General features: G+C 38.2%; 1 protein-coding gene across 1 annotated transcript; it reads right to left on the bottom strand.

Moving 5' to 3' along the window:
- Window positions 1-4,143: 4,143 nt before the first annotated feature.
- On the bottom strand, window positions 4,144-8,686 carry LOC121951715 (E3 ubiquitin-protein ligase TRIM39-like). The gene is made up of 2 exons (XM_042498161.1): window positions 8,585-8,686; window positions 4,144-8,349 (listed from the first exon to the last, which is right to left on the bottom strand). The coding sequence occupies exon 2, from the start codon at window positions 8,338-8,340 to the stop codon at window positions 6,691-6,693; it is 1,650 nt and encodes a 549-aa protein (XP_042354095.1). The 5' UTR covers window positions 8,341-8,349; window positions 8,585-8,686; the 3' UTR covers window positions 4,144-6,690.
- Window positions 8,687-10,688: the final 2,002 nt, after the last annotated feature.

The following is a 10,688-nucleotide window of genomic DNA, read 5'->3' as shown; positions in this document are numbered from 1 at the left end:
ACTCAACAGACTGCGCTAAGGCACTAATCTCGCTTCGTAGTTTACCCCCCAGGTTAGGAGTTCCCTAAAGAAAGACCATAGTAGAGTACTGCTGTACCAATATTGTTAATATTATATAGCCTTGTCAACATTTTGTTTAAAAGGAATGCACTTTATGACACATTACTCTGTTGCCACTTAAATAAAGGCATAATTTGTTGCAGCATAACTAAGTTTTCCTTGATTTTTTTTGAACATGTCAAATAATGAATGTATGTATGTATGTAATAGCACTATTGGTTAGTGTGACTGCTACTCCAATGATAACTGAAATCAGTTGTGTGACAGTTGTATTTGTTTGGTAGTTGTATTTTCTCATCTGTATTTATTGTTGTAACCTTATTTTAATATGCCCTTTTGGCCAGGTTACTCTTGGAAAAGAGATTATAAATCTCAATGAGTCTTTTACCTGGTTAAATAAAGTATATATATGTATACATGTTGCTTACACATTGCTCCATAGTAGCTCCTGTATTGCTCATTTTCTTTTCCATAAGGAGAAACAAAACAGCCATAAAACAGACTGAATTGAGTTCAGACAGGTATCTCCTTCAAGTCTCAAATATTACTCCTGCTAATTATTCTGTTACCCACGGAGCCCCTCTGGTGACATTGGATGAAAAAAAAATAATGCGTGGCCACGTATTACTATCTCGTGGCCACGAGATAATAACTTGTGGCCACGAAATAGTTAATGCATGGCCACGAGATAATAACTTATGGCCACGAGATAGTTAATGCGTGGCCACGAGAAAATAAATAAATAATTCACCTTCGGTAGCGGGATTTTGAGCAGCCGAATTAAGTGTCTCTTGCTAAGAATTACTCCATGCCTTGCCGCAAGTGACTTAAGTATGTCATTGTAATTCATTCCTATATTAAAATAAAATGAAATTAAATCAAGCTTGTCCATGATAAAAGCAACAGTCTGCATGGGATGACTACAATAACTATCTGGTGGCCGTGCGTTATTATCTCATGGCCACGCATTAACTATCTCGTGGCCGCGTGTTATTATCTCGTGGCCACGCATTAACTATCTTGTGGCCGTGCGTTATTATCTCGTGGCCACGAGATAGTAACGCGTGGCCACGCATTATTTTTTTTCATCTAATGTCACCAGAGGGGCTCTGTAGTTACCCATATCTCCTTGTGAAATTTAGGAGAAATATATGACAAAAATTTCAGGCAGAATAGAAACTAAAATGAAGTCACAGCTATCGACTGCACACACATTGCTATAAAAGCACCATCACAGGGTGAATATATTTATGTTAACAGAAAGCATTTTCATTCGATCAATGTACAGATCATATGTGATGCACAAAAGCAATTGACAAAAATTGTTGCTAGGTGGCCTGGATCAACACATGATTCATTCATTCTAACGAACAACATGGTTGGGAACAGGCTAGAAGCTGGCACGGTGCGCGATGAGTGGCTTCTTGGTGAGTAAACAATTGATTTGTTTAATTGTCCTCATATCAATCCCTTTGATGCCCACTGAGCATGTGCGCTCCCAAATATCATCCTGTCTTCACAGCATATTACTTGGTCAGTGGTTCAAGTTAGTGACTTACTTTTTTTTTCTGGTTAAACTACCGATTACGAGCTTTCCATCAAGCCCCTGATTGTCTCTGTGTGTAAAGTAATTATGTCAATAAACACGTGCGTAAAGTTTGATCAGCCTCACCTTTTCCCCAGCGCACTCTGCATTTATTTACAACAATAGTATGTGATCCATGTAGCCTAAGTGGTGTGTAAAATTCACAAATGGAAACCGTAAATCCATTTTGCACATAAAATATTCCTTGAGGAGCATCTCCAACTCACATTCTGAAAAACTCTTCCCACTTTCACTCATTGCTAATGTTATGCAGAGAGGGGAATTCCACGTTTAATCAATTTGCATATATAAATGGATATGGAGAGGGAGGAGTCTGGTACCGCTTCATGTGCGCTCAGTTCCATGTTGTGTGGGAAATGTGCTTGGGTTCATGCATGTGCACAATGTCATACATCTGGATTTTTTCTGAATACAACGTTTTCTGGATTTAAGTGTATGCCATTTTTCAGTAGGAATTCCACAAGTCTTTGTATGTCTGGAATTAAAATCCTGAAACGTGGACTAAAACTATGGGAGCACAAAAAGACCACCTCCCCAGTTAACCTCTTGAAGGTGACTTTTATTGAAGATACTGAGGCGTTGACTGGGACTTTGCATAAAGAATTTCTGACAGGTAAAGATTACTTTTTGACTTTACTTGCAGACAAACATGAGGTTTCTTCAGTGGTGAAAGTCTGTCTTGTCTTTGAAGATGGTGCAACATGGTTGCCTTTTTTTTGTTCAATCATAATTTCCCTCAAGATCATAGCTGATGGCAAGGTAAAAATGCCACTCTTAAAGGACCTCGACCATAGCCTTGTGTTTTTGACATTAACAGCGTTTTTAATTGCATGATTCTGCATACACCAGTACTCATACCGTAGTCATACGGTAAGTAATGAAGATGCATTGTCTTGTTTTTGCTCATGACTTTATCAGCTTACATTCCAGAGTTGGTGGGGAAATATTTACTGTAAGCCTTGTGCAGGATACCACTGTCCTAAAGTTTTTACAGGATTGATGCCACAATTTTCTTGTGACTGGAAACCTAGAAATCATTTCATCAGTGATCAAGATGACATTTTGTGCAGCGAATTATTACATGGGATTCTAATCTCCATAAGTACCTTTTGTCGCATGACAGAACATGACATTGACATAATAAAAACTTCTCACATTGAGGATGTACCCTACAAACCCAGCTACCTTTTCTTTTGTCACTTATGACTGAAATTTGCCCCATTTACTATCCTTCAACAAATTTTTGTTCTTTACCTGTTACTGTAACAACCCAGTGTTGTAGTGCCGCTCCTTGGTCTCTTGGCTGCTTTTCATCTAGATGAAAAGCAAATTTGAACCATTTGGTACCACTGCAGCTGTACAGCCACAAGAGGGCAGCAAACGCCAAGGAACAGGATGACATGGTCTCACATTCAATAGTGGTGCAGATTCTCAGCGGACTAGAGTCCGTTTAAAATCCACTCTTTGATCTCACCTCTTTCAGCAAAACAAGAAATAAAAAAGTCACATGCAAAAGTATAAAGACGCATGACAACATTTTCATGGAAACGTCAGCTTTAAGAACAACAATGAGCTACTGCAGGAAAAGGACAGGACTGAAAAACTTATCTGAGATCGGTCTAAACAATTTGTCAGTTTTCAGACCAATGAACCCTTTGAGACCTGGATAGACATCACTTTTCATCCCAACACTAGGCAATTTTTTTCTTTTTTTTCTTGAGAACATGGGGAAAAAGGCAATCAGCATCTTGGCAAGAAATGATCTGCAAATTACAAGGAATTGCTATGAAAAATGATTAAAAAACTAGGGAAAATGCTCAAACTATAGTCTATTTATAATCATCATTATTAAATATTGAACTTATTTTACAGGTTAATATATAGAGTGATATAGAATATGATATAAATATATGTGTGTGTGTGTGTGTGTGATATAGAATATAGTTCTACATATTATATAGAATTAATATTCAGGTCATTTCCTTTATTTATTATTACTATTTGTTTTACCTTTTTCCCTTTGTTTTTTTTTTTGTTTTTTTGTTAAATTTTAAGTCATTTTCTTGTACTTTTTTTTTCACTAAGTTCTTTGCCAATTTTGGGGCCATTTTTTCTTAAGTTGCTAATGGCCTTCTTCCCATCTTGTTAAAAGAAAACTAGACAATTTGCTCAGGTCTCAAAGGATTAACTAAGTCTCTTGAGCATCTTGTGTGTCTGTCTGAATTAGAGACATAAGTCACATCAACTAGATTGCATTAAGGGTTGATTTGTGAAAATAATGTTTGACAAAAGGTGGAAGTATATTAAACATTGGTTTGCCACAGAGCTTATTTTCCACAATAATCAAAATCCAAGGAAAAAATAGAGTAGACCTTTTGATGAGTGATCCAGGGCGATAATAACTTCAGCATCGGCTTAAAAAATATAATCGTCCCTGCATCACTTTGTGGGGGCGCTCTGAGTTTGACTGTGAACTGAACTACCACTGAATAATCTGCAGCACTTTTTGGTTATCTTTTTATTTTTTCTGTTAAAAACAAAAATATAGGAATATCTACAAGTCAGTTTTTGCGTACCTTTACATGATTTACAGTCACTCTGAAGACACAGCCGATGTGACTGCCATTATCACAAAAACTTCATCTTCCCTAGCATATGAAACACATGATCATATTGTTTTTATACAGTACATGACATGAGTATACGTCAATGCAATATCAACTCATAATCCTATAGAGCAGATTTCCCTAAAAACAAACAAGATATGCAACATTTCAGATAAAAAAAACAATACAATCATAACAAAAAAGTACAAACTGGTAAAGGATTATGAAAACAGCATAAAATCGGTCCAGAGTCCAAAGTGTTAAAACCTCCCTGGCTGTAAACGTCTTCAGCTGTAAAGTTTTGTGTTGCTTCCAATAAATCAGGAGGTTTTATCCTGATAGCACACACCCAGTCTTTTGGAATGCCCCTAATTACTGCATGTATAAATGCATGTACTGTATGTGTCAGTGGGTGCGGTTGGGTGATGGGTGTGGACCCCGGTACAGGTATGTACAAGGTTTTGATCATTACAGTATACACACTAAAATGAACTTGACTACACCACTGCATTCAGTTACCAAAAACTGAGACAATCTGTTCTGATTTTCAGTAACTAATAATTGATAGTGATAAGGACAAAAAAGCTCTCACACAGAGACGGCATAGAGAATTGATTTAACTGTAAATCTGGTACAAGAAACATTTAAAGGGGACCTGCTATCCTAAAAAAAAGGAATAACGGATCAGCTCAAAGTGAATATTAAAAATAACAACAACAAAAAAAACCTGAGCTGATAGTGAATCGCGGTTCTATTTGTGGTTTGTCTTCCTTTTATTGCTGCAACTCAGTTAAAGATATCTTTCAGTGATGGTCTTTTACAAAACTGGGCTGTCTATGCAGGAGAAAAGCCACAACTGCTTTTGAAATCCATTCATTCATCTAAATCATTACAGAAAACAGAAAAAAAAAATACTATAGCATTCGCTTTTGCTCAAGAGGTAGAAAACCTACAATTACCAGAATGCACTGTACCGAACTGGACCAATAAATGCTCCAACTGGAGGGTGACATAATGCATGCAATAATATGGCAGCCATCTGTTACCAAACACTCATATTACAGATAAACAGTACACTAAAATATGTTTCTGAAAACATTTGAGGCAAAAAATAGGCAATGCAGTCACAAGATCTTAGTTTATATTTCATCAGCGCTGCCTAGTTCTACAGTGTGATCTCCATTTCCACAATACATGAAACAGTATGGCACCCACTTATTGTTCACAAACTCTCATATTACAGCCAAACAGTACACTAAAATATGTTTCTGAAAATGTTTTACGTGAAAAGTAGACCTTGCAGTAACAGAACCTTTGTCAATGGCTAGTTTTACTGTTTGACCTCGTTTTTTTAAGACTCCATTTTCACTTTAAACTTGCAATACAGGAAACAGTGTGGAGCCATATTCATAAACTCTCATGATACAATGAAACAATGCACTAAAAAAACTAAACTAAAAACCAAAAATGTTTTTTTTTTTTTTTTTTAAATAAGCAATACAGTAAGAGCATCTTAGAGTCCATGGACAGTATAAATACTGGTGCACTGAAAGCTCTTGCTCAGTTTGATTCCGGAATCAACTCAAGTTTGTTGGTGTTGCTGTCTGAGAGAACATAGTTAACTCCCTGCAACCGACTTAGTTCATCATGGGGATTGAAACCTGGTTCTACTGAGGACTCAGTTCAACTTTTTTCAAAACTCAAAAAAAAAAAAACCTTTGAGCTTATTGATACTGCTGTCGAGTCCCATGGTCCTATAATGTAATACTACATCGAGTCGAGTCGTGTCATTTAAATCAAATCACTCATCAGCATACCTCAATTGTACATAAAATTAAACCGAAATGTAGAAACTCTGACTGTCTTCGGATTAAAAAAACTCCTTCAACTCCCAAATAAACAAGCCTGCATAAGATTTCATTCTGGTGTGTTCAATGTCAGTTCAGTAAAATCAAAATGTTCAAATGTAACATCAAGAAAAATAAAATGTTGTTTCTGTCGAGAAACTTGAATAATACACTTGTTTGGGAGAGAAATTTGTTTTCCCAGCAATATGAAAGAAAGTCTCTTGTTAAGCAATAAAAGCAAAGCTGGTTCTTTTAAGTGCTGGGGCCTCTTCTTTCAAACAAATAATAGAAAAGTATCTATCTATCTATAATAGTGGTACTGATAAAGACTTGGATCATTAAGGAGTCTCGATAATGGTATCAAAATCGATAAAAATAAAATTAATGATTGCCATCTTTATTCTTGAGTGACTCTTCTCAATTCTTTTTTTTATCTTAAGTGTTAGACATAAGTTTAAGCTAATTAAACCTAAACTCAAGAGTGTCAGACACAACAAACACCACTCAGTTCCAATGACTTGAGCTTCTCAAATGGCCAAAATCCTTTTTTTTTTTTTTTTTATATGAATGATCAGATCCAATCAGATTGGTTGACAGGTGAAATTGTCAGAGGGGCAGAGTTCATGCCACCATGATGAAGCCCAGGACTGAAGAAGGGGAAGAGCTTCTCAGTGAAGCAGCAGTTAGTGAACGTGTAGAGGTGAACTGCAGCATCCACATCATAAAAAGAGACCAGACCCTCCTCGTAGCTCACAAACACCCCCACCTTCTGAGGCCTGGAGCTCAGGCAGAGGCTGACGACAGGGCTGGCAAGAGTTAGATACGTGTTTCCATTCCTCAAACCCACAGCCCAGTAGCCATTCACGGGGCTTAGTGGGATTATTCCCTTCCTGTTGACCGACCTTTTGACCACTCCCAGAGTCCAATCTGTTTTCCCTGTCACCTCAACCTCATAGTAAAATCTTCCAGAGGAGAAACTCTGCTGTGCCAGGACGGTGGCATAGAGAGAGAATCTCTCAGCGTTATCTGGCAGGTCCCTCCTCACCTCACCGCACCTGACTTGTTTCCCATCATCAGACAGGATGAGCCAAGGATTTGCGGTGTTATGTTCAAGAATCACATCCACAGCGTAATGCTGGACCCTCTTCAGCTTGGCCGTGTGAAGCAGCTGCTGCTTCTCTCTGCTGAACGTCTCCTCCAGCTCAGCGACAGCCCTCACCACTGTACCCTCGTATGACGGCTGCGGGAAGCTGACCTCCGTCCAGTTCTTGGCACTTAGAGGATTGTTCATGGATGCAAAGCTCTGCAGGAGGTGAAGATGGTCTTGAGTGCGTGAGAGCTGCTGCATGTCAGCAGTTCTCTTCATCAGCGTAGAGATTTCTTGCTCGAGTTCTTTGATGAAGCTGTCGGCCTGTTCCTCCGTTGTCTTCTGCCTCTCTTCGATCTTCTCGATAAGCTCGTTCAGGTCTCTCTCAGCAGTCTGCATCAGAGCGGTGAAGATGCGTACGCCGTCTGCTATCTCTCTCTCTGCATCTTCCTTACTGTACACTTTTAAGCGTTTAATTTTCTGGATCTTGAGCTTCCTCTCTTGGATCATCTGCTGGATTTCAGCCTCCGCCTGTTCCAGCTCGGCCTTCTTCACTTCATATTCATCTTTCAGAGAGGTGATGCTGTGGGCCGTGTGCTCTGTGACAGTGCAGTGCGAGCACACACACATCTGGTCAGTCTTACAGAATAGCTCCAGTGTTTTTTTGTGCTTGACACACACCCTGGCTTCCATGTCCTCCACTGGATCAGTCAGGGAGTGCCTTTTCAGCGGGTCAGCTGTCATGTGAGGATCCAGGTGTATCCCGCAGTAGGAGGCGAAACATGTCAAGCACGTCTTCACAGCCTTCAGTTTGGTCCCAGTGCAGATGTCACAGGGGATTTCTCCCTGTTTGGCGACTTGTACATCCGAGTCGACGGTGCATTTCTTCCCTGCTGACTGTCTGAACTCAGCAGCCATCTCAGAGATGAAAGTGTTGACGGGCAGCTCAGGACGTGATTTAAAATGTTTTTTGCACATGGGACACTGGCACTGAGCACTGTTCACATTAAAGTGCTGCGTGATGCAGTTTTTGCAGAAGTTGTGTCCGCATGGTATCGTGACTGGATCAGTGAACACATCCAGACAGATGCAGCACAAAAACTGCTCCTCAGACAGCACACAGTTGGCTGCCATGGTGATTCACTGAGGACAAAAGTGAAAGTAAAATTACGATTTCTTCGAAACATTACATAATTCTTATATAATCCCAAAAACATGAACATCAGATTATTGGTATACTTAATATATACTTTCATAAACAAAAAATCTTAGCACACTTCATGTAAATGTTATATATGCTGTATATACTTTTTATTAGTGTCAGTACAATTCACATGTGTGCTGGTTGTTTAAAGTGATGAAAAACAATAGACATTACCTATAGAAGTAAAATGATGGAGGAGAAAAGCCAGATGATCCTGATGAAGTTGTTTTTATCCTCAAACACAGAGAATCATGTCAGCTGCAGCTCACTAGTCGATCTCAGCTCCTCCGAGTCATAAACAAGGAAATGAGTTTCTAAAACACTCCCACTCTCTTTCCAGTGCTGCTCCACCTCCTTCAACTGAACTGAAGGTGTGTGTGTCATTCAGGGTACCTGTTTTGTTAGTGTTTCTGCTTCATGTTTGGCACATTACTCTCTTGTTGACAGGGCCGTGCTTTCACATTGCAGGGGAGGGATTTTAGTGGATAGAATTACAGTTTTTTTTCTGAGCCATTGTTTGAAACAGAAGGAACAGGTTGACACACAAGAAACACATGCATCAAAGCTGTGCACAAGTTTGCAAAACAGAAAATGCATCAGAACAGAACAGAACATGCTTTGACTGCGTGCCCAGCTGGTAGACCAGCCCTGCATCAAGTTACACAATTCTTGACTTCATGATTAATGAATAAAAGTAATGCTTATGAGGACAGTGTCAGTTTTGGATGTAAAATTGTAGTTTATATAATCTAGGTAAGCTGAAAGAGAACGTAAATGTTTTATTATGTGCTGAGAGTGTGAGTGAAACAGGAACTGATGAGTCCATTTATGGGTAAATGGAAAGTACCTGAAAGGCCATGGCATTAAGGTCATGACCACAAGACACGGAACATTAGTCAAATCAAAACCTGCAGAAGAAATCATGGGCAGGAAGTGGAATCACGAAAAGCTCTTTGTGTCAGCATTAATATCAAAATGTAGACCAGTGTTGTTCAAATCGTCTCAACTGGTGACTCTGCAATCAACCAGGGAACAGGGAAAAATAAACACAATATACAGAGAATAAAAACCATCAGATTCTATAAACCCTTTTAAAAAGATAAGAAAAATGTAAAAAATAAAATAAAAAAAACACCCCTTCCTCCATTTATAATTATCATAAATGTACTTTATGTTGTTTTTTTTCCCTTTATTTTATTTTTTTTAACTTTCTTGGCTCATTTCTTCATGAGTTACTCCTTGCCCTTTTTTAATGTTTTTGAAAGAACTTTATGACAGTTTGCTCACTCATGTTTCAAAGGTTTAAAGTGAATAAACATATTTTTAAACTAATTTAATAGAATTATTAGTATTTTTAAGCCCCTCTTTTCATGGCGTCCTTTTTTTTATTTATTTATTTTTTTTCATTTAATTTTTTGCACTTTTAACAATTTTTGGGTGCTATTTTTGGCACATTTCTTAAGTCACTTCTTGCTCCTTTACAATATAACATAACATTTTACCAATGTTTTTGGAAGAGCTTCATCAGCTGCTGCGCTGCGTTATTATGCATCTGAGCAGCAACATCTGTTCAAGTCCAACATATTTTGATTAATTTCTCCGGTCATAATTACCAGTAGAAATATTTCCTTTTGCACATACGAAGGTCTAACAGCGTGATCTAATATCAAGGAAGCGTCCACACCGAATACGTTACATTAAATATACACATAAACAAACCTAAACCTAAGATATCACCCGTGCGCACGAGATCATACTGGAGATGAAATCACATAAAAGACAACTTGTTGTCTACGTGCAGATGTGCTGTGCAGACACACTCAGTTTCAGGGTTCAGGTCATTGATTAATGCACGTTAATGAGTCGGCCGGTGGATTAGTGCTGATAAAGGGCAGCCTAACTGGCGCATCATTGATTTAAACGTCAATTTAAAACAATGAAAAGAAAAAATGCCTAAGTGAAATAAGCTGCTGATTTGTGTGATGCCAGAACATTTTTTTTAAATTAAAATATCCAAACACTTCTTTGTTAGTTTTATCACACACAATTAGACAGCGCATTAAAGCAGACCTACATTTCATCATGTGATGGTGTTCTATGATATCAATAGATCTATTTAGGGACTCTGCAGAATGCGCACTGAGAATAAATAAAGACGCATGGGGAGGTGCGACATATATATATATATATATATATATATATATATATATCTACACAATATATATATATATGACACAACGCAAATGAAGAATATCCGTGACCCTCGGGGAGCTCCGTT

The sequence above is a fragment of the Plectropomus leopardus genome, chromosome 12 (assembly GCF_008729295.1).
Source record: "Plectropomus leopardus isolate mb chromosome 12, YSFRI_Pleo_2.0, whole genome shotgun sequence".
Lineage (NCBI taxonomy): Eukaryota > Metazoa > Chordata > Actinopteri > Perciformes > Serranidae > Plectropomus > Plectropomus leopardus.
Note: the sequence above shows the minus strand (reverse complement) of the source record. Positions and strands in the feature narration are given on the sequence as shown.

Excerpts from the sequence above, each read along its gene's own strand:
- LOC121951715 (XM_042498161.1), bottom strand. The coding sequence starts at position 8,340 with ATGGCAGCCAACTGTGTGCTGTCTGAGGAGCAGTTTTTGTGCTGCATC.